Below are 25606 nucleotides of genomic sequence, written 5' to 3'. Positions count from 1 at the left end.
TGATTGTCGGTACTGAACGCGCCACATGAGAATAGTGTTGACAGGATATTATTATGATTATTTTTATAGCACAGGGCTGTGTAGATGTGAAGTTGAATAAAACATCTCGTTTCAGGGAGTAATATTTTGCCAGATCGACAAAATCTAAATTCTACTGTGAACTTTCCTGTTAACAAAGTAGATTGTCAGTAAACTTGCAAACTTTTAATTCATAAATTGCAGCAGTTCGAAAACACACACACAATAAAATAGAAGTACAATATCTGAGCACTCACATGTATGCTCCCCATGCTCAAATACTTACCCCTGGCTGTCCTTGTTCTTGTTATGTCTTTAAAGATATCCGGGACCGGAGGAAGAAACCAGTGATGCTGTTCATCCACGGAGGGTCCTATATGGAAGGCACCGGCAATATGTTTGATGCCAGTGTCTTGGCTGCGTACGGCAATGTGATTGTGGTTACCATGAATTACCGCCTGGGGGTGCTCGGTGAGTCTTTATGTTTGTCTTATAAAAAGCTGGTTAGAAGTTCAAGACCATTATTTTCAGGCTATCAAAAAGAAAACATGTTGTGTTTAAGAGAGAATTTAAATACTATGAAGAGGAGAATTTCTGCTTGCTTTGGCACCTCTAATGAATGCTTGTGAAGTTTAATAAGGGATAGGTCCTGCCCCGAGCTGGATCGTTGTGTGCCTACAGCCGGATTAAGTATTACGCTTGTGTCTGTAAAACAACATCCAAGCATCGCATGAAACAATGCGTTATTGAATTAAGTGTTTCTTTAACACGCAGGTAAGTGAATAAAGGTGAGGAATCTTCCGGTTGCAGCCACACTGATGCTTCGGGGGCCCGCGTTGCACAATGCAAACCCACCGTGTGGCGTTTCTTTAATATACACTACAATGTTTTTCCCACAGGTTGATCCAATATCCAATAATCTCCACCCTGTGAACCACAGACACTGCAAACAGGTGTTTACAAAAGAGGATTGAACACCTCATTATATAAGGCCCTGAGATGAGCAACCAAACTGCCTTTGCAATCTAACTAGTAAACCTCACAACTTATTTTTAATCAGACACAATTTCCTTAAATAGTTTATGTTTGTGTTGTATTTATATTTGTGTACATCTCTTGAATTCTGACTGGTCTCTGCAGTCCCGTGAGAATCGGATCTCTCCAGGTTTGTACCTCCACAGGTCATGTTTTAATGGGCAGGCACAATCCTAAACTGTCGAAATACTGTTTTCTAGAGGAACTCGTCTGGGCAGAGATAGGTGGTTATTTCCTAAAAAATGCAGATCTTGATAACCTGCTATTTAAATAACTTGACATCACATCATCCTCAATATCACATGCTTATATTTTAGTATTAAACAGAAGAGACCACAAACTCAAACAGACTTTTTAATTGATCATTGTATGTTTCGTCAATGGATTTAAATTGTTCTCAGTGTTATGCCTATATACCTTTGGGCTCAGACGTATCTGTCTCAGTCCCACCCGCGCCAGATTGATACGCCATCGCACGTAACTTCAGACAGAAAACAAACCTTCCTGTTTTAGTCGTCATTTTATATATATTGTGAAAATCCATACCCTACAGAAATATAAAAAGAAGGGACATATTTATTTTTGCTTGGCAGGGGATGTGGAAGAGGGGAAAGGCAATGAAAGAGCAGCTCCCTGCCTCCTACCGCCTCAGTCAAAGAGACAATGATTGCGTGAGAGACTCTGCATGGGTTGCTAAAAATAAAACCTGCACAGAAGCATTAAATCCGCAGTGAAGCGCTCACTCATTGAGCAAACATGAGCATGATTACACAACCCGGTCACAGTGCGCTCACACACACACACACACACACACACACACACACACATTATGGTCAGACCTCTCTGCCCTTGCTAATTGAGACGAGATTTTAGGAAAAAAATTGAGGGAAGGAGAGAAAGTGGGTTACGGACGTCAGCCCTTTGTTTACACCCTGTGACACCAACAAAAAAGCGGTCCGTATGCAGAAAAAAACGAGTCCGGACAAGGTTACACAAATAAAATGATTAGCGACGAGGGGGGTTGTGTTGGGGGGTGTGGGGGGGAAGAATGAAGAGACTCTCTACGTCATAAATATTTAAAATGGGCAGAGGGAGGAAGTAGATGCCCTCCAATTCTCAGTTGGACGGTTTCCATGGCAACTGCAAAAGAAATTGATTAGCATTCCAACTGTTTTCGAGGCAGGAAGCAGAGTCTGTTTGTGTGTGTGTGTGTGTGTGTGTGTGTGTGTGTGTGTAAGAGAGAGAGGGAGAGATGGAGTTTATTGGGGGAAAGAGAAATGCATAAATAAGCAGAACGGTATATTTTGAAGCATGAATAAATCAGAACTGCACCAACTCCGCAGCCTGTTGGTGTGATTTTATTTCCCTTAATGGTGAGTGATTTTTATATTGAATTTATTTTAACTTCCATTTATTTTCCCCCTCAGTTTTCCGTGCGTAGCAGGCTGTGTGTAGAATGCTGTGTAAAGGTCTTTGACATTTTGCATTAGGAGGCCCCTCTCCCCCGATGTTTGCATGATTTTTCCTGAGGTAGAAATAGCCTTTTTTTTTTTTTTTTTTAATTAATTATGGCATCCCATATTCTCGCACGTCGCTCTATTCTGGTATGGGCGCAGATGTGATCGCAGAGCAGAGTCTTAAAAAAGCCTCAAAATGGTATTCTAAAGATGTCTGGCACCGTTAAAGACCACCTGCCCAGTCGACACTTTCAGCACACATTGCGGTGTGTGCGATCATTAACATCTTTCCCGAAGTGACTCTGACGACAACGCTGTCGGGCCCCGCACTGAGATTTGAGCGCAATGTTAAGACCAGCTAAACTAGGTTTATTCTTTAGCACAACTGAGTTTCTTTTTTAAATCTTCACACACTGATGAAAGCAACCAGCTGACTGACAGAAAAGTCAAGTCACAGAAAGCCACCAAACATAAGAAACTAAGCAATAGTCTTCATGAAGTAACAATAATAAAAAATATGATTTGATATACGTCATCCTGAGGTTTTTCAATCTACTGCTGATGAAGGTGTCCCCAAGATGTTTCCACTTGTGATTGGCAGCGTCTGTTTTCTAGGTCACGCCAGCAAAGCTTTTTATTCATCTTCCCATCTTTTATGTGGTCGTCTTCAAGGCCTTTTTTCATCTCTTGGGATCCATTCTATAGCTTCCTTTGTCCATCTTTAGTCTGTTCCTCTTGTGATGTATCCAGCCCATACATAATCCCTTTGAATGATGTCCCACACTTTTGTTTGTGCTCGGATCCATTTATTTGTTTTCCCGTCTCTTCTTGTTACTCTATCCGTCCATGCTTCTTCATGTGTTGTTTTGTTTTTAATCATTCTTACGTTTAGTGACCAGGTTTCAGAGGCACGCATTGATTACTTTTCTCTTCAGGCAAATGGGTAGATTTCCTTTCACCAGCGTGCTGTTTCTTCCAAATGCACCCCATCCCATTTTCACTCTTCTTTTGATTTCTTCCATAAGATCTCCATCTGTGTTGGTGTGCTGTTCAGGGCAGATGGTTTTAAATTCTTTAATTACCATTTGATGTACTCTAGAATGTTCTTAGTTTTAACAGAACTGTTGAATATGACTTTTGTCTTACCCAAGTACATTTTTAGACCAGTTTTCTTACTTTTGGCTGAGAGTTCTTGAATTTGAAGCTGCTGGTCTTCAGGTGTTTTTGCATGGTTTGCAGGCTGCTACCACTTTCTTACCTTGGCTGTTATTGCTTGGTGCTCTGCTTTCAAATGCATAGGCATATGGTTATGTAAGTATATTCTGTCCCTTAAAAAGATATCCAAATCTACTCATCTTTTATTGCAACAGGTTTTTTTTTAAATTTGAGCCACACCCTGTGGGGCAGATGGGTTTGATTTTAACCACTGTTAAACGTGTGCCATTTTTCTTAGGGGGAGGTCAAATCCTCTCCAAAACAAATTAATTAATAATATGAATAAATTGCCTCACATGTTAGAACATAAGAACATAAGAAAGTGTACAAATGAGAGGAGGCCATTCGACCCATCATGATCGTTTGGTGTCCATTAATAACTAAGTGATCCCAGGATCCTATCCAGTCTATTTTTAAATGTTCCCAAATTGTCACTTCAACCACATCGCTAGGGAGTTTGTTCAGATTGTGATGACTCTCTGTGTGAAAAAGTGTCTCCTGTTTTCTGTCTTGAATGCCTTGAAGCCCAATTTCCATTTGTGTCCCCGGGTGCGTGTGTCCCTGCTGATCTGGAAAAGCTCCTCTGGTTTGATGTGGTCGATGCCCTTCATGATTTTGAAGACTTGGATCAAGTCCCCACGTAGTCTCCTCTGTTCCAGGGTGAAAAGGTTCAGGTCCCTCAGTCTCTCAGTAGGACATTCCCTTCAGACCTGGAATAAGTCTGGTTGCTCTCCTCTGAACTGACTCTAGAGCAGCGATATCTTTCTTGAAGTGTGGAGCCCAGAACTGTCCACAGTATCCAGATGAGCTCTAACTAGTGCATTGTACAGTCTGAACATCACTGCCCTTGTTCTCAATTCTACACTTTTGTCAATATACCCTAACGTACTGTTTGCCTTTTTTATTGCTTCCTCACATTGCTTGGATGGAGAAAGTGAGGAGTCCACATAGACTCCTAGGTCTTTCTCATGCGTTACTTCATCTAGTTCTATTCCTCCCATAGTGTAATTATAGTGGACATTTTTGTTACCTGCATGTAATACCTTGCACTTGTCCACATTGAATTTCATCTGCCAGGTGTCAGCCCACAACTGAATATTATCTAAGTCCCTTTGAATAACCTGTGCTGCCAAGATTGTATCTGCTGAGCCACCTATGTTAGCATCATCTGCAAATTTGACAAGTCCAGATCATTAAAATAAATTAGAAAAAAGCACAGGCCCTAATACTGATCCCTGTGATGTCTTTGACACAAATAATTCTAAACCTCAAGCTATCATTTTGCTACAGAATCAAGTGATTGTTCCCTGGATACAAAAGTGGTCCACCAGTGTTTTTTCAATTGTAGTGTATATATATATATATATATATGAGAGAGATAGAGAGAATACTGTACTGACACACAGCTCCCACATAAGAATTAGTGAGGATAAACCAGAGTAATGATTGAGGAAATCATTAATACTAGAATAGTACTAGAATAGTAGTTGCTGGCATTACAGAATAGGTCCCATACAATGCCTGTACTGGTTCACTTTGCCTGTTCACCAATGGTTCGCACAGCGGCACATGTGTGAGATTTGAGGAAATCCATTGATCACCCCCTGTGTAATATTCTTCTTCATCATTCTCTGATCAACTTTGTAATGAATAACATTTGAGTGATACTATGGCTTCCAACGACTAGGGTTTTCCTTTTGGGTCATGTGGGAAACTGAAGACCAGTCTATCTACAATAGACATGGTTATAAATCCAAAGGTGGAGAGCATGTTTTCCTCTGTACGTTTTCTAAGGAAGGGTGGCCACGTTAGAATTACACCATCTGAAGATAAACATGAACTGCCAGAAAACATTTATTGTACTTATTACACTTGGATGCTCACATTTGAGCTATCTTCTGCAGCATGAAGCTGGAAGACTTCATGAGAGGGGAATGTAGGCCAGATGTCAGATGTTTTGTGTTCTAACATCCGCTAACATCTGAACTCTATAGGGACCATGACTCTATCTGGACTCTACAGATCTGGATCTGAACTCTATAGAGAATGCTGGGAATGCTCTACTTAAATGGGGTCTCGTCTTAAACAACCACTGAAAGCCCCCCAGGAGCTCAGATGTGCCCTCACTCAAGAGTATCGATTAGATATCCTCATTGGCCGCATGAGAATTCACCTGGAGGCATGTATTGCTGAAAGGGGTGATCACTTCCTCTCAGTAGGAGATTTTTGCTAAGGAAGCTCAATTTTTGTATCCTTTAATGGTAAGGTCATACCCAACTGAAAAGTCTATTGGTTTTCTTTTTGTATTCTTAAGTGGTATTTTGTCTGTGTACACCGCTGGAATTTGCACATGCCTTTACATTATATTGCAAGAAGTCAAAGCTTATTATTATATCCTTGTCTTCCTTAGTGGCAGACTCATTTTTGAAAGCGTCGACACCCAAACCTCTTCTGAGTGTGTCATTGCACAGGAGGCGTTTTCCCACCTTCCTTCAGTCAGCAGTGCTCCACTTTTTATAGAACCGTTTTCAATTAATTATTTTGTCAACAGATTTGAACTCGATGGTTATTTTTGCCTGAGTAGTGATCGTCACATCACAAGCCCAGAAAACCTTGGCCAACTTTGAGCCCACACACCCCAAACGTACACGTTTATTTGTGTGCATTTGTTAATGAATGAATGATAATTGTTATAATAATAGTAGTCATTATCATCAACCTAATCATGTCCATCATCTTTAGAAAGCAGTATCCACAGCAGGGCAATACTGCATAGCTCCTATTTTGAGACCTGTATCTAAAGGCATGTTTACAGAAAAGCAAATTGCCATGTCGGTGAGAGCATGTATGCAGCATTACTTTCAATGCAAAAGGGAAATACTAGTCGAATGCAAAGCCCATTTTATGCTGTCAGTAAATCACTACATTTGTATGGCTTTAATGATTTGATGCGCCAAATGTTTCCCATACTCTGCAGCTGTGCAATCCCTTCACTGTTTCAGTGGGCAAGTGCAAAATGCAACACTCAGTAATCAATAAAATTCAAAGCATAACCCATATTAACATCTAAGGAAGCAAGTTTCAGCTATTATTAAAGTGTTAATTGGTTTCTATCCTAATTTACTGTTCCAGCCATTATTTACTTGTGTCTGCTGTCTCTATGAGTCGTGCTAATCATATTCTGCCATAATATCACCGCCGTGATCAATATTGATGATGTCAGTTGTAAATAAAGCGCAGTAAATGGGGCATTTGTGGCAGGTCGGATATCATATTTGTGTGAGTACAGTTCAAACGCATTTCTTGTTAAATTGTTAATTATTTTTTTTCCGGTGGCTAAGCAGGATCTCCGACTTGTCTTCTAATTGCGATCACTTGTTTAATTTCAAAATCAATCAATCATGTCAGTGGTGATGGGATACTGTTCAATCGATCAATCAATCTTTACTGCAACACATACCGTGGAAGGAATTGCCAGAGAGTGCTTCATAGGGTAAAGTCATTATTTAGAGGACTGAAATAATCTAAACCGTAAGGCAGGAGAGAGAGACTCAAACTCGAGGAGAAAATGCATCTCTGGGGGTCCGAGGCCTAAAGGTTGCCTCCCCTCCTGGACAGGGGTCCTGGGCTCGGCTGGTTTATTTTAACAGAAAACTCATGTAGGCTGTCCTATGAAATCTGAACTGCTACTTACCAGCTGCAGGGCCCCAAGCATCTGCAGTCCAGTGTCCTGAGTCTACAAAGAAGAATCAACCGTTTCTCCTCCACCATCCCGGCCTCCTGGTCTCACGATCTCATGTCGGTTAGAAGGAGTTGCTCAGGGCTGGCCGTAACACTAAGAGAAGTTGCTGAAAAGTGTATTAATACAGGCAAGCGAGACAAGGATGGGAACAGGATGTAATAGCTCACCACTTTATGTGTCATCATCCCGTGTTTATTCATATAATGGACTGTATCAACTCGGCAACAATATGTATGACTAATGGACAATTCTTACACCGTTTCAGAAATACTGTTGCATTCAGATATAAGTTATTAATTGATTACTATAAACAGGTCAACAGAGAAGCAAATATGTTTCCCACTCTAAGGTTTCACAGACATGACTCCGCATGGTCTGGTTTCTTTTTAGCTCACTGATGTCTAATCCTCCCACGCTGCCACTCGTACCCCACGCTCCACTGATCTCAGACAGCTCTGTGTCCCTCTTATTGGCCCTGTTTGCCCCCCCATCCCACTTGAAATCAGGGGACTCAGTAACCTTGAGTTCTTTTAAATCTAGTTTGAAGACTTTGCTTTTTAGAAAGGTTCCTTGTCGTTTTCAGCGCTTTTTCAGACTTATTTGGGTCCCTGGTGTAACTGCATGATCTACTCCGATGTACACGAACGTGAGGGAAAAGCGGAGGTTCGTAGGGAGCACTCTGCCGCTTGGCACACAACCTAGATAGCGGCATGACTTACTGAAGCTTCTGGCCTTTAGCTATTATGACAGCCTGTCATTCTGCATTCCTGATAGGCTGATCAGATTTCCAGGAAACTACATGTTTTTTTTTTTTTTGATTGGGTTAATTCATTTTATTTCCTTCTGTCTGTCTACATTTTACTTCCTGTCTCTTACTTCTTCCTTTCCTACATTTTTTTCAGATGTTTAGTTCATCTCAAACACTCGTATCTCTCGTCCTTTCTTTCCCCTCCTCCTCCCCACGTATCAGTTTACTAAATGTTTCAATTTGCAAAGTTGCAAACATAGAACACGTTTATAGTTTAGTTTATGCTTAGAGATGGTTATTTATGTGTAGACATGAATGCAATCTTTGTACTTTCAACCAAAAACTAACTTCCTGTCCTTAAAGTGATGTTAACCACAAGTAGATTATTTAATTAAACCTTAATATTGCTGTCAGAGTAAACATTTGTAATTTAATTTAAAGTCTGTGGAATAATCCAGAAACAATGTTCAAAACATATAGAACAGGCTTCATGATATTGAAGCTCAATTGGCTGGTCTGCACTGCTTTAGGGATGCAAGAGAGATGGTTTGCTGGCCACAGAGGATTCTGTGGAGCAAACCAGTGCAGAGAAGGCCTGGCTGAGAGATTCTGCAGGGAATACATCTGGAGTGATGGTCTTCTCCAGCAGCTCCATGGTCCTTGCTGCCTTGACAATGACCAGCTTCTCCAGGAGGTCACAGATGTGCTGCCGGACCTTCCACCAAAGATCCTGGTTCACTGACTCACAAGCTTTTTTAAGGATGAAACAAATGTACAGTGAGCTATGGAACGCTGACACTTTCTCTGTTAACATCTGTACAGTGAAGATCTGGTCAATGCATTCCCTATGGCAATGAAAACCAAGTCCACTCTCCCTCAGTTGGAGTTCTGCACCGCATTTCTGGAACATTGGCTCATAAACCATGGAACCCACAACTGTTTCTTTCAGTCATGTGGTACTTCTTTACACCTCCATACCTGTTGGCTCAGGGACACGAGGGCTTGCATGACCACTTCTCCCTCCAACCTCAGCATCCTGGAGCCTGACGTCCAAGTCCCGGCACTCAGCCATTGGAGGTTCTAAGACACAAACCCCAATTGCAGGGAAACCAGTATAAGAGCCGTACTGCCTACAGTGGCACACAGCCACCTGCAGCGGAGAAAGTCTTGACCATCCTTCGCCTGCGTTGACATCTAGTATGCATGGACAATGACTGCGTGCCCAGGCAGCTGCTGGTGAGAGCTCCAGAGGGTGGGTGGCAGGCAATGGGCTGCTGTGGTGACCTCCAACATATGACAATGCAAATTAGAGGAGGATTGGAGAGAGAAGAGCCCAGGCTTGGCATGGGTTAGAGATAACCCCTTGGAAGTGAAACTTATTTACTTGTATTTCCTAGCTGACATCCCTTTTCAATAAATTAAACATAAAACTGGAAAATACATCTGAAAAGTACCAAAAAACAAACAATATATAAACACATGTTAAGTGCAATACATTTATATATTTTTTACTCAAAACTAGACAAGGTGATAACCTCAAGAGGGGAGTGTGATGCATGGGAGGATTGGATAGGCCCTTAATCAGTAGGGTAAACTGATTTTATCCATTTGTTTGCTGTTTCACATAGCAATCAATCAATCAATCAATCAATCATGTTTTACTTAGTCCTAGAAAAAGACTCATATCACTTGAAATGTCCCAATTGAGTGGAAAACCAAAAGATCTCAATGTGGAAGGGTTTGAACACTCTAATGACTCCACTGTAACTGGCACATTTCACACACTGTGAGTCCTGTACTGCCGTGTGCAGTTGACAGAGATGCTTCCAATGCAATGAGAATCGTATTGTTAGCCTTGTGTTACTTGCCCTGTGGGGTGTAACAAAACAAAATAAACAGGTCAGCTTTTTCTCAGGCCTGGGAAGACCTACAGCTTTACAAATTTTTTAATTAGCCTATTTTGAGCTCCTGCATATGTGTGTGGCTGATATTTCATAATTCAAGCCTCTGAAAATGTCAGTTATAGCTGTTTACCAGTCTGTAAAATCACAATGCATTAATTTGTTTCTGTTTTAAACGAACAAATGCAAAATGACAACTGCAAAAGCAACAATTATAATGATAAACAATAACTGATTGGGTTGTATTAGAGGTCAGGTGCTCTCTTACATGGAATAGGTCACCATGTGTATTAGGGTTCATAGTGTATAAAATGAGCTTGTTAATGTGAATTTGAGAGGTGTATACCGTATATTCTATATATGACTAGTACCAATTCTGTACATACTTCTATAGTTACTTGTTTTAAAGAAGAAGTTTTATCACAAAGGTTACACACCCCTTCTCTTAACTCAGTTAAATCACCTGGAATCTTCAGTTGGCAATGTTTCACAAACTCTGTATATATATTATTCACATATTTTTCATAAATAAACGTATGAAGCATGTGAAATATTTAGAAATTACATTTGCTTTAAATATATATATATATATATATATATATATATATATATATATATATATATATATACAGTGAGGGAAAAAAGTATTTGATCCCCTGCTGATTTTGTACGTTTGCCCACCGACAAAGAAATGATCAGTCTATAATTTTAATGGTAGGTGTATTTTAACACTGAGAGACTGAATAAAAAAAAAAAAATCCAGAAAAACGCATTTCAAAAAAGTTATACATTGATTTGCATGTTAATGAGGGAAATAAGTATTTGATCCCCTATCAATCAGCAAGATTTCTGGCTCCCAGGTGTCTTTTATACAGGTAACGAGCTGAGATTAGGAGCACTCTCTTAAAGGGAGTGCTCCTAATCTCAGATCGTTACCTGTATAAAAGACACCTGTCCACAGAAGCAATCAATCAATCAGATTCCAAACTCTCCACCATGGCCAAGAGCAAAGAGCTGTCCAAGGATGTCAGGGACAAGATTGTAGACCTACACAAGGCTGGAATGGGCTACAAGACCATCACCAAGCAGCTTGGTGAGAAGGTGACAACAGTTGGTGCGATTATTCGCAAATGGAAGAAACACAAAATAACTGTCAGTCTCCCTCGGTCTGGGACTCCATACAAGATCTCACCTCGTGGAGTTTCAATGATCATGAGAACGGTGAGGAATCAGCCCAGAACTGCACAGGAGGATCTTGTTAATGATCTCAAGGCAGCTGGGACCATAGTCACCAAGAAAACAATTGGTAACACACTACGCCGTGAAGGACTGAAATCCTGCAGCGTCCGCAAGGTCCCCCTGCTCAAGAAAGCACATGTACAGGCCCGTCTGAAGTTCGCCAATGAACATCTGAATGATTCAGAGGAGAACTGGGTGAGAGTGTTGTGGTCAGATGAGACCAAAATCGAGCTCTTTGGCATCAACTCAACTCGCTGTGTTTGGAGGAGGAGGAATGACCCCAAGAACACCATCCCCACCGTCAAACATGGAGGTGGAAACATTATGTTTTGGGGATGTTTTTCTGCTAAGGGGACAGGACAACTGCACCGCATCAAAGGGACGATGGACGGGGCCATGTACCGTCAAATCTTGGGTGAGAACCTCCTTCCCTCAGCCAGGGCATTGAAAATGGGTCGTGGATGGGTATTCCAGCATGACAATGACCCAAAACACACAGCCAAGGCAACAAAGGAGTGGCTCAAGAAGAAGCACATTAAGGTCCTGGAGTGGTCTAGCCAGTCTCCAGACCTTAATCCCATAGAAAATCTGTGGAGGGAGCTGAAGGTTCGAGTTGCCAAACGTCAGCCTCGAAACCTTAATGACTTGGAGAGGATCTGCAAAGAGGAGTGGGACAAAATCCCTCCTGAGATGTGTGCAAACCTGGTGGCCAACTACAAGAAACGTCTGACCTCTGTGATTGCCAACAAGGGTTTTGCCACCAAGTACTAAGTCGAAGGGGTCAAATACTTATTTCCCTCATTCACATGCAAATCAATTTATAATTTTTTTTAAATGTGTTTTTCTGGATTTTTTTGTTGTTATTCTGTCTCTCACTGTTAAAATACACCTACCATTAAAATTATAGACTGATCATTTCTTTGTCAGTGGGAAAACGTACAAAATCAGCAGGGGATCAAATACTTTTTTCCCTCACTGTATATATATATATATATATATATATATATATATATATATATATATATATATATATGATGGCTGAGATATAATTATCTACCACAATTTTAAGTAAATATGCATCTGATGCTTAATATGAAACATTATAAAAAAAACCTGTCTATTTTTTGATTGATTTTCCGGCAAGATTGGAATCAGTACCTTAGTGCCATCTGAGCTGAAGGTACCAGTTGATTCTGCCAGTCTGCTGTCAACAGCCTCTCAAACACACTGAGCACTGGGGTCCTCTTTGAAACAGGTGGTCAACAATCAGGAGAGAAGCAAGCCTGGGACTGTGCTGGCTCTCTCGTCAACATGCATTAGGCCATCCTCGCTGGTGGCCATCTCCTCCTATTAGAGTGAGTGACAGGGCACTGGTGTGGAATAATGCCACAATGAAATTGAACTCCGGATTACTGTCATCAACTGGAATTTTGCATCAGTCCATAACTTCCAACAACCCCATACAGACATGGGACTTTAGAAAGTCAGATCACTGATTTTCAGCTTCCATGAGACCCCTCCCAACGCTCCGGAACCACTTCCAATTCTGAACAACAAAAAAACATTTTCAGATTAAACGTCCTTCACAGGGAACTCAGATGCAGTCCTCTAGTTTATACAAGGGATCTGACTTCTGGTGCATTTGATCAAGTGTAATATAAATGTTATAACAATTATATCAGATTACAAAGTTTGACTTCTTTACAATCATATATTTGATTGGAACATCAACCTTGTAAAGATATTAATGGCCTACAATGCACCACTGTGACCGATGAAGCAATTACTCGAAAACAAAATCAGAAGAAAGCAAAAGTATAAGATTCCAACAGCCAACGGAACTAACACTACTGTGACTAGTCTCACGACTTTCTGTGTGAAACTTTAAAAAAATGCAACTGCCGAGTTGAAAATTATCTTCTTGTAGCTCAGTGGATCATTTGACCTTTTCCACAAACACACAGTACAAATTTATTCTGATTATTGGGACAGAAGCTAGTCCTGCTGAGCAGTCGTGGCTTAACGTGACTGATGTAAGTTCTAGCTTTCTGTCCAACGTATCACTCGGCCGTTTATCGTGAAGCTTGTGGTCCGGGGCACCTTCCTGAACATGATTACAACTTCACCATGCTCCAGCCAGCCACTGAATCGGTGATGTCATAGCAGATAGAAGCAACGGTACCTTGTGAGGGATGGCGGAAGACGAGAAGAGGCAGATGTCAGATGAATCAGAGATTCCAGGGGACTGGTTTTATCCTCTTGCTCGCTAGCAGGCAGTCTGTTCGCACAGAGGTTGATATGAATGGACTTGAATCTCAAAAGAAAATAAAGAAGGTTAAAGCAGAAGGAGGCCACTTGGCCCACCGTGTTTGTTTGCATGTTGGCGGCGTATTGATCTGCGTACCTTAATGGACATTGTCTTGCATCACCCAAGTGAAAATGCCTCCATAACACGGTGTGGTTGTGTGGTTTCTACGGACCCATGACTGTTCTCATCCTTTTTTAGATTTTTCCGATTCTCATTGTCTTGCTAGTGCTTAATTTTCATTTTCATTTTCTGCCCTTCCGGACTTGTTCCGGACTTTAAAGTAGCAGTCTAGGTTGAATTTTCTTTCATGATTACCCATCACTTTCTTGATTTTGAATATTTTATGTGATAATATACTATTATCATTATCAGAGATTACATCCTGACAAGAGTAATATTATGTTAACGTGTTCATGTATGTTAATATATACCAGCTGGTAGGTAGGGTGGTAGGCTACCAGGAAATAATGGAAACAACAGCATCGGAAGAGACTCTTTTCAAGTTTATTTCCAGACAGACATCTTTATTCCCCTACATGGATAAAGTCTGAACTCTCTTGGTCTAGCCCATGCCAAAGGAAAACCCTGCCATGGGACACCATTGACCCACCAACCTCAGTTAAAACATGTCCTTACAATGTAGTATTTATTTTTACATGGGCACGAGTGGTATCACAGTTTATCTATATTTTTAAAACCATTGTGCCACAGGAATTGGAAGGTGTAATCTCAGCCATATTCCACTGCAAAATGATCGGAAACCATTAACCAACGATCGTGTTGATGGGCCGCATATCTTTGCAGATTTGTTTTAAACGAGCTTTGGTAATTGTTTCATTTCATGAACCAGGTAGTATTTCACCATTTCTGAATCCTCATAATTAATTAATTAAGTAATTAATTAATGTTTCAGTCTGTCCTCGAGTCGCCCAAAATCCCAAATAATTCCAGTATATATTATGAATGATTTGTTGGGAATCGGGTGCTCGGTCCTGCAAAACCAAGGTCTCATTGTAAGTGACATAGCAGTTGTCTGGAACACCCTCAAGTCTCTGTAGTATGCAGTCCCTCAAAGAATCAGCTGAATTACTTTTTATCCATCTTTTATTTCTGCAGGGAAGTATGCATAATGTTTTTTTAAACACTATAATAAGGTTACCTGAATAACAGAGTTCATGTTGAATTAAAAACAAGCTATTAAGCACAATTAACAAAATTATAAACCTTTATAAAGTTAAATATAGACATATTCATTAGTGCCCAATGTCTTTTACAGAAACCTTGGGAAGCAGATGAGGGAGATTTCACAATTTGTTCTATTTTAAAGTCTTTTTTTTATGGCTGCCGCTTTATCTTCACATCAGCTTGTGTGCAATGATTGTTTGATGTCTTTGTGAAGCTAAATTGCTTTAATAGTGTGTGCTGCGCGGAGCTAACATCATCCTTAATTCAGAATCCTTTCCGGGCCCTGATTCTTTTCAAGCATTTTAGATGGGTTTAAGATTTGCCTATCATTGGGCCAAAGACAGCCAGAGAAAACAGTATAAAAGAATTATCAAACAAGACAGAAAGTTTGAAGGCAAGTGTATTCTACAAGCGCTTGTTTTTTTATCAGCTTTTTCTAATGTGAAGAAATCAGCAAAATGGTATACTGGAAAGATCTGCAGATTGTAACGTTGTGCTCTCTTTTGTGTTCTTTGTTTTCCTCTCTGCCTCAGCTGTATTTTAATTGTATCCCCCCTTTTTTCTTCTTCAAAATATCCATGCAGCATTTTTGTTCCTAAAACATGCAACAAATATGAGTTACAGAAATTCGCAATCATGAAAATGGCTGAATGGTTACAGCTGCTGTTCCTACTAAAACAAATCCAGTTCATTAAACAGGTTAACGGCTGATGGATTAGCATATATATCTGGTAAAAACCACAGCCTTTAAAAAAGAGGGAACATTTATATCTAGCACATGGTTTAATAACATTGTGTGCCATTGCTATTAGAAGTACACACAATTCATTTTGAGTAGGGGTACAAAGATACATTTGGTGGTTCTGTGGCAAAATCCACAGCAGTAATTCTCTCTGTGTTTCCTTGGATACTTCTAATACTAAGTTTTCCACTCTTATATTCTCCACTCCTTTTTAATCCACATTGCTAGATACAATTTCCATTTATCTATGTTTCTGGCAAAGATGTCTCTCCATTCAGACTTCTGATTGGCTAGGATTGGAGTACTAAAAGTTCAGTTCCTCTCCCTTGCTCTCTGCCAGATGTGTACTGGAGGTGTGATGATTTTAAGGAATGCAAAAACAGTACAACCTTTGTCTCTTTATTTCTGATTTGAGGAACACTCTCTAAGCCTGCTAGCAGCTTGATTTGGCCAATGGTGGGCTTCCCTTGATTTCCCAGGGGGTTTAGTCTGATGACAATGCAATGGTAAAATGCAATGTATCCAATGATTGAATAACCCAATGCTGCTTTAAGATCAGACGTTGCCCAGTCCCTGTTTTGTTTTTGAGCTTGAATTGCATGAGTATCTTTAAGTCACCTTTTCTCGATTGTTATCAACTGAGGAGAGAGTTGGTTATAGCTTCTTTGACCGGTATGTAATTTGTATTATGGTTGCTTACTCTACCTCATGAAATATGTAATGTGTTTTGAATGTCTGTGTTTCACAAAATCTTGCCGTGCCAACTTCAAGAGGAGTTAAGTGATGGAGTCTGTGTGGAGTCCGGGCATCACGGCCGGCTGGCTGGTTCCTGCTGTGTGCACCATTTGGCCATGAGAAAACCAGCATGGAAGTGTTTCTTCGGTGCGCACGGGTCTGTATCGCGATACACGGGGCTTCAAAGCTGTGTCTCGGCAAAGATAGCGTGTTTACCACTAGCCTACATTGCTATGTAGGGGTGTCTATATATCTCTGTGTATATTTGTGTTTACAAAATAAGTTTGTATGATTCACTTTCCTGGCCCACTATTACTATTTCAGGCAAGTTAAGTGACTCTATAATGTTGCTTTTTCCACCTGATATTTTTAAACTACAGATAAAAACACCTCCTTATTAAACACTGTGAGAAGCATTTGTCTAATTTAAATACACACTAATGATTGTGATGCATTATATGTGAATTAGTCCAATGTGTTTTTTACACACATTATTTGTCATGTGCAGTGTTACAGAACACTAGTGGTATTTGTCTTGTGAATATGACAGGTGTGTAGGATTCATAATAATTGTGCTCGCCACGGGCAATCTACGTGACGGCTGTTTATTGAATTAAACCCTAATGTCGTGGTAACAGCATCGCTCCATGTAGAGAGCAAACGCTATCTACTGCATCACACAGCATTAGACAGTGACCTTTGTACAGTTCTGCTTTTTTAGTGCTGTCATGCAAGCTTGACTCTGTCTACTTCAAGGAGTTCTCAGCAGGAACTACAGCTTACTTTAAATTATGCATTTGTTAGTAACAGGCCTAAGCCTTTCTGACAGGAGGAAATGCACTTTTATGTTGTTGTAAGACCTGGGAATACAACCCACCTATTTTGTCTTTGAAAGGAGGATCAGTTGTGTACAAGGTAATAGTGACAGTGCCTGGCAAAAGTATTCAGCGCCCTGCAAAGTTTCCGTCGCCGTATGAGTTTTGCATTCCAGAAACCTTCAAAGAGGACTTTATATTTAGAATCCACACAATCGACTGATCAAGCTGCAATTGCCGATTTTATGTAAATCAGTTAGACTGTCAGAGAAAAATGTAAGATTCTCAACTGTGTAAGTATTCAACCCCTTCGCTGAATCAGTTCAGGCGCAAGTGATTCGTTTGAAAGGTCACAAATGTTGTGCTATGGTCTCTGTGCAATCAAAGTGGTTGAACTTGACTCCCGAGTAGATCAATCTGTTTCTCTAAGTTTCCTCGGTTCACAACTCGCACAGTGATACGACAGACTAACCGCAAAGATCAAGGAGTTTTGTATACGAGTCAGGAAAAAAGTGGTAAAGAGATGATTCGTTGCACTCATTGACCGCCATTAAGAAGCCGAATGTGCTTCATACCACCCAGTCACTACCCAGGTCAGTGCACTACCTGGTGCAAAGTACAGACGCATCCCAGAGGAGGATCTGCTCGAGTCAGCCTAGAATCAATACTGGGCTGAAAAAAAAAAAAAAAAAAAACAATTCAGCAGGACAATGACCAGAATTACAAGTCACACTGGAATGGTTTAAAAGGAGAAAAGACAGCCTTAATTGCTGCCAATGGTTCCTCCGCCACATATCGACTTAGGGGGCGGAACACACATGCAATCGGTAACTTTCAATGTATATATTTTCTTTGGAGGTTTTGGTGACATTCAGACTGCTTAACATATAAAAGATGATTAGAGATAAAAAAAAAAAAATCATTTAATCAAATAGTTTCACGTTATTTGGTTATTCATCAAAACATTTTTTCTTCTTTTTCATAGGGAATACTTTTGCAAGGCAGTGTATATAACCAGAAACTTGTTTATTATCGATGTGCTTTGTAATCTAAAATATTTCACCTGCAATTAGACTGTGTCAGATGGAAATGTACTATATCAGTCATTTTTGTGCCAGATGCGTGTATCTACAATTATATACTCATTAGTGTGTTTTCTTGACTGAATTTTACCTATTAATCTAACCTTTGATAAATTAAAATATTCACAAATATACAGTATGTAAAACTCACATCATCATCAATGTCATCTGCGTAAGTAGAAAAATATGAATGTTTTCTCTGTAGTCTCCGTTAATCGCGTGACGCCTGTTTGTCACCTTAATTGTAGTGTATCGTAAAGCTCTGACTCCTTTGTTACATGAGTCACCTTGGACAACGCCATCACTTAAATCAATCGATTAATTGTTCTGTTTGCTTATTTAAGCCGAGTTTTAATCTCAGCTTAGATGTTTCTAATGTTGGTTCTTGATGTCTGACGCACGGCTCCTGATGTCAAAAATAATATTTGATGGCTGTGCTGTGGTATAAATAAAACAACAGCCCTCAAAAGTAACACATTTTGCATCACAAACTGGTGACCGATTTTCATACATTTGTGTCTGTGTGTGTATTAATTTATTTGTGTTGTTTAAGCATTATTGCGATTAGATCACTGACTCAGTAGGAAACCAAACAACTACTTTAATTGAGAATATCCCCCGAATATTATACCACAAGCACGTGTATCACCAAGATTTGAGAATTTGAAGCTCATAGGGTGTGCGGCTTAATAAGTGATTCTAGAAGACTGTGGCTTATAAATTTCTTATAGAGCAGAAAGTAGGTCAAGATGGTGATTCAGTGAGAAACTTTGTGTTCTTCACATCTTCCTTTTAAACCGATTCTCGATCAGTTTGTTTTAAAGACATCGCTGATCCGTAATGATCTGCACTTGAGAATTATTCTCCTCTTAGTTAGTTTGAAATACTAAAAACACTAATTTAGCAACCCCAGCCAAATGAAAGGCGCAGTTGCTGGTGAAGAGGAGATTAGCTGGGACGGTGCAGTCACCCTTTGTCCACCGAAACTGCTTTTAATGTTTTCAGAGACATATCACTGAAAGGTAAATACAGAATGGTCTGCACCTTAACCTTAAAGCGAACAGCATTATATTTTTGGATCTCAAGATTTCAAGAAAACAAGATTTATTTACTGGTGCCTCACAGGGGGTCAAATGCCAATTGCCAAATCTGAAGGTTTTATTTCATGAACAAATAATTTCCAGAAGCAAAGAGCAGTAAATAACCTATCAAAGAGGGGTCAGAAGGTGATGTAAATGACTCCGAAATGGGACTTGTATTTGTGTCTGAAAATCCTTTAGAAATGCCCTTGTTCCTCGTGGGGAGTTTGCAGTCATTGAGCTCAGGAATCAGAGCCGCATCTCTCTCCACAGTGGCATCGAACAGCATCGGTCCCTTGTCTATTCTCTGGGGGGCCCATATTCACGATACCTGTGTTACTGTGGATGAAGTCTTCAGGGATTAATCTGTTCCTCTTGCGATGGTGAAGATGTTCTGAAGGACAACCACACGCATATTGTGGTGACACTAACATAAGAGCAGTTTCTTACCCAATTGATGTCAACTCAAGATCTGAGACACATGTATGCAGCAGTCATGTCAAGGGTCACACTAGTCTTCAGCGGTTTCAATTACCACACCAGTCATGGCCACCCTTGTAGCTGGACAACAAAACCAGAAGGCGATTGACCATCTCTTTTCCTTGCCAGATGAGAGTGGTTCCATTTTCTTCCCCTCGAATACGAGGTTTGGCTGATTTTCACCTTGCTTACATCTGGGTAGCTGTTTTGTGTACACTTTTGATAATATATCTTAGTCTCACCACATTGCAGAAGAAGACATGAATCATCCACACTTCTTTGGCACAATAACATGCACTTCAAAAATGATGAGGCACCACTAAACGCAATCCAACTCAGATTGATTGATTTTATATTTTCACGTTTTGCCGTATCTTCGGGACCCATATATCCTGATGAAGTTCCAAAAACCAGTAGACCTTCAATCACTCTTTAACATATTAAAGAAAATATTTAATACACTACTGTGTATTTATGCTATGAATGTGTGTCTGCATATTAAGTGGCCTCCAAATGTATTCATACCTTTGATAAATGGTAACAAAAACATGATTTAACACCATTCATAACTAGTTGCGCCGCACCCGTTTATATGACTGATTATATATTACATTATTAATGTATCAAAATGAAAGACAAATAAGCATCATATTTCTTACTTTTATTGCAAAATATATGAGTGAATTTTTGAAAATCACTATTTACCATAAGGACAAAATAAATAGAAGACAGCATATCAATATATGAAACATCAGAGCTGCACAACAGTAAACACAATATGAAAATATAAATCAACAACTTGTTTAATATGAATTCAAAAGGTGTAGAACACCTCTAATGACTATTTATATATGTACAAAGTCAACTTTCAAAATATTAAAATCTACATTCTGCAGTTCATACAGATGTGTCATTTCTCTTTTGAAGGCTTGGTAGGATACCACTGGGCTGTATCGAAGGGTTGTGTCTCCAAATTAATTTTATGAGTAGCAGTGCAGCAACTCTGGTTACTTCTTTCTTGTAAAACGTTCTCTGTGAGTGATCACATTGCTTACTGTAGCATTATACTCCATTTTCAGGAATTATGTTTACATTCACCGGAGAGAAAACAATAATAATCAAGCGATTACACGTCCATTTTCGTATCAAAGTTGCAGACAAACTTAGAGACAGCCAGTGCCTCTCTTACTGTCAACAACTGAGATTCACAAGGCTTAATGGAGTAACAGTTTGGTCAATCTAATCATTGATTTTGGAGGTTTAAGGTAGACAGTAATACTGTATTTCTACATCCATGATGAAGCTACGCATCTCAAGTTTAAGAAGCATGTGTAACGCACATTTCTAAGAAAAGTCTCAAATGTACATTCCTGGAACTGCCAAAATAAGAGTGAAAACTTGTATAAACTGGAACCAGTCCAATTGACTGGCTTGGCGGTTCTTGTGTTTATTCTCATACCCACGATGAAAAAATCATGATGTTGTGCATCCTCCTTTGACCTGGAACTTCTCAGGAGGGATTTGTGACCACTTCTCTGGCAGCGTTTCTCCAGCGTCCTCAGATTCCTTGGTTTTCACATGTGAACTGCCTTTTCTTAGGAGATTGCAAAGGTCAATCGAGAGCGATGATTTTCTGTTCACTTAAGGGTTTATTTGTAGACTCGGTTGCCTTGGACCATAGCTTGAGCTTCATAGCAGAGGGAACATTAGGTTTGTGGATGCATCTGAAAGAGAATATAGATCCCAAATGGGAGAATGGGATATTACCTCACAATCAGGAAATGCAGAAGATTCACACCAAAGACTGTGTGTTGTGAAACAAGCAACTACTGTAGTACAAAAAAAGCTGCATCTAACATGAAACAGACAATACAGGAATGTATTGTCATGGTTAGTCATTCAGCAACAGCACAGTAAAAATTAATATGTAAAATATAATGCAAAATAATACTCACTCATTTGCATCGCATTCTGGATGCCTTGCACTCAGCAAAGTCATCAATGATGTGCTTGTTGGAGGTTCAATTTTCTGTCCTGTTAATTTTCAAAAGCATGGCAGCTCCAATCTGCACAGCCCATTGAGTTTTACTCATTTTGAGAGGAGCCTCTCGGCAGCTGCCTCGGGTCTCGGGTCTCAAGAAATAAAAGAAGGTTAAAAAAAGTGCACAACGCACACCTCCACAAAACGCACACTTCCAGAGCAGATTTGATGATGGCACTGGTTTCACTGATCCCATTCATAGAACATTTACGGGGAAGGGTGAAAATAAATGTAATGAATTCGTTAAAAAAATCTGTGAGCCTCAACAATCATGCCAGTTATGCATTATGAAGGTTACTAGAGAATAAAGCATTTTAAAGTACAATTGATTGGGTTTTAGGACCTTATTTAGCTTATTACGCAGTATTATTAAATATCTTAATGACGAAGAGGATTCGTGCTATTAGCATTATTATTATCGTTGTTATTATTAGGATATTAACGCTACAACACCACAGAGTGAAATTGTTACCAACTTTGAAGTGTTAAAATCTGCTAATGTGATATAATCGAACAGAGCAATGACAGATGATTTATGTATATACACTCTTATCGACATATGAAGCCTGGGATTGTAAAACCGTGATAGCTATCCTTTAAGAAGAATGTTTCAACATAAAACCACTTAAATACTGGTATTATATTCACTGAATATTGTAGAATAGTGTGTGTGTGTGTACGTGTGTGCGTGTGTGTGCACATTTGTGTGTGTGTGCGTGTCCGTGTGTGTGTGTGTGTGTCTGTGCGTGCACATTTGTGTGTGTGTCTGTGCGTGCATGTGTATGTTTTTGTGTGTGAGAGACAGTTTGTGTGTGTGTGTGTGTGTATGTGTGTGTGTGTGAAACTGTAGGTGTGTGAGCCAGTGTGCGTGCATGTGCATGTGTGTGTGTGTGTGTGTGTGTGTGTGTGTGAGAGAGAGAGAGAGAGAGAAACAGTGCATGTGTGTGTGTGTGTGAGACAGAGAGACTGTGTGTGTGTCTGCATGTGTGTGTGTGCGTGTGCATGTGTGTGTGAGACAGAGAGTGTGTGTGTGTGTGTGTGTGTGTGTGTGTGTGTGTGTGTGTCTGTTTGGTAGAAACACAGGGAGAATGAATGAAAACGCTGGTTTATTAGCGTGGCCACTTCTCTGTAAAGTAACGCCACTTGTTGGCTCCCTTATCACACAGCGCTCTGGACATCCATCATTGTGAATACAGGAATCAAAGGTCAGCTGTTTAGCAGCCTGTCAGTCCCTGGGGAGGCAGGAGCATTCCACCACCCAGCCAGGGAAGGTCCACAGGTTAATGGTTTCTTTTCTCTTTCGTGGGCCTGCTTGTTTTTTTCTGGAGTTCTTAGCTATTATCAAGCACGACAGAATTACCAGCGATTGCATATTTATGAACCAATACTGCAGGCCTCAGCGCTCCACTGGCAAACCAATAATGGGGAAATAAATGCGACGGACAATTGCAAAAACTAGAAGGAGGATCTTGTCAATTTGCTACCATATGTTTCTCTCAATAAATGTATACGTCTTGAGTGGCCGTTTTGTTTTCATCTCAATTTAATAATGCAAATGCATTTGAAAGCTATAAACGTTGAAGTGGTAGGTAAACAATATTGCGAAGATCATGATGTTTTCCGTTTTTTATTAGAAAACAAATATGCTCAAACATAATCAAAGTAATATAAAATAAATGTGTTATGAGCAACAGGGGATGGTTTAGTACATATTAAATTGTTTCGTTTCTAGTAGCCTATTGATCCAAAACCCTCACGGCTGCTCTTGAAGAAACGGTCTGTACAACATTAAAACGTGCCTCGTGTACTAGATATATATATATATATATATATATATGTTCTAATTCAATTAAATACCTTTCCCATTTTTATTGTATTTAGGTGTTGCTGTTTTAAGATGTTTAACTTTAATGTCAAATATTGACTGGAAATTTAATATTCCTGACATGCTTTGAAGCTAGAGCTAAGCAAAGCTGTTCTGTATGGGTTGCTGGAAATGATCAATCAAAGCACTGCTTCTTTTGAATACATTTACAAATTGGTTTAGAAAAAAATCAAGTGACACTGGCTTTTGATGCCTGTGCAATTATATACATCAGCAAAAAAGAAAAGCCGGTTGCCAAGTTGGTCTTCCCTTGCTTTCAACATTTCTTATATAAGTTAAAGCATCATGTGAAGGGTGTCTCTTATTGTATAAGAGATGTCATCCCGTGCAGTTTGGGCCAGAGGACCGCAAAGTGAAGCTCAGGTACTTTAGCCGAGCTGTGTTGTGTTTTCATATTAGTATATATAATTAATCTATACATTAAAAACAAATATACATCCTGTGACACTGTGTACCACTAGCATTTAAGTGTCATGAAACATTGTTGGTCAGTGAAGGATATTATACACAATATAAGAGGAAAGAGGCTCTGTGATTGGCTGGTTTCTCATATGTGATTTAAAATAGCTTTGTGAACATAGGCAAAACACCTTATATGACATGTGTGACTGACATCTGAACCAAGATATATTACAAACATTAACTGAATAAATAATAATAATACTCTGATATCAATTGATTCAAAGAGAAATTTCTACTAGTGGAATTAGAGACCGCAGAGACAGGACTGCAGTAGTTTACTGTATATATATATATATATATATTTTTTTTTTATATAAAATAATCCTTATATAAATCCTTAAATGTACGTGTGTGTGTGTGTCTGTGTATGAAATAGAGTTGCAGAGAGAGTGAGAGAGAAACAGAGGTAGATGAAACGAAGGCAGAAGAAAAGGGGGAAAAAATAACAGAGATTGAGGGGGCGGTGAGTGTAAAATATTGCTAAAATAAAATAATGTGAGAAAGAGACTGGGAGATAGAAGGAGTCCTGATGCTGTCGAAAGAAACAGATCCATTTTGATAGCTTTGGGTGGTTGCCAAGCAACAGCACACAATGGCAGTGGGTTGGGGTTAATATAATTGGCAGACACAGCTCCTGGGCAGGAAACATCGTACATCCTACAGGCCGACATCAGACGGCACAGAACTGTGACTGTATCATACACAGACATACGTGTTGTGTAAGAGGGTCGTGTCTGGCCATGACTTTGGCGTTATCCTGAACCCACATTTCGTCAAGATCAGCTGTCGATTTGAACCGCAAATTTAGTTTTTGATCAGAACATTATTATTTAGTTGTGATGTTTGAATGCAAACCTTTCCTATGAAAAATTCTCATTGAACGCGCCACACTTAATGTATTTCAAACACCCCCATTTCCTAAATCTGACGGAAACACAACTTCATGTCAAAATCACTTCCGTACTCTGTCGACAGCGTGTAAAGCCAATCATATGTGGGAATCTGATCAGCTGACCTGTCAGTCACCGCCATTTTGAACAGCAGACAGTAGAGCGGTCGTTTTCTCAAGGTTGACGACAATCTCACCGATCTGGACTCATACAAAGTTGATGATCATCAAGGCGACCCGGCTCCAAATAATTCATTGAAAAATGCATTATGGTTAAAGAGACGCCTTTTTTTCTGTTGTTTACATAGGGTTGTCCGAAACCTTAGCTATTTAATTGTTATCGCCTGGCTGCAGCCATAAAAATCCCCACAAAAAAAACAGCTTTAGCTTGCATTACTAATAGAGATTTATTTTAGTCTTTATTGGTGACCAATAACCGGCTAATAAGTTCTTAATTGACATAATTATTGTCTTTGCTTTAGAATGGGCTCTGAAACAGCCTTTATTAGTGACCTGTAATGTGCTAATAAGTCCTTAATTCGTGTATA

General features: G+C 39.7%; 1 protein-coding gene across 1 annotated transcript in view; it reads left to right on the top strand.

Moving 5' to 3' along the window:
- The window catches only part of nlgn2a (neuroligin 2a), a 172207-nt gene that overhangs the window by 121454 nt on the left and 25147 nt on the right, over positions 1–25606 (top strand). The window contains exon 4 of the mRNA XM_066722749.1: positions 340–489. Within this exon, the coding sequence (XP_066578846.1) occupies positions 340–489 (150 nt within the window). The remainder of the gene's footprint in view (positions 1–339; positions 490–25606) is intronic.

This window comes from Amia ocellicauda, chromosome 14 (genome assembly GCF_036373705.1).
Source record: "Amia ocellicauda isolate fAmiCal2 chromosome 14, fAmiCal2.hap1, whole genome shotgun sequence".
NCBI lineage: Eukaryota > Metazoa > Chordata > Actinopteri > Amiiformes > Amiidae > Amia > Amia ocellicauda.
This window is presented reverse-complemented; position numbering and strand designations above follow the sequence as displayed.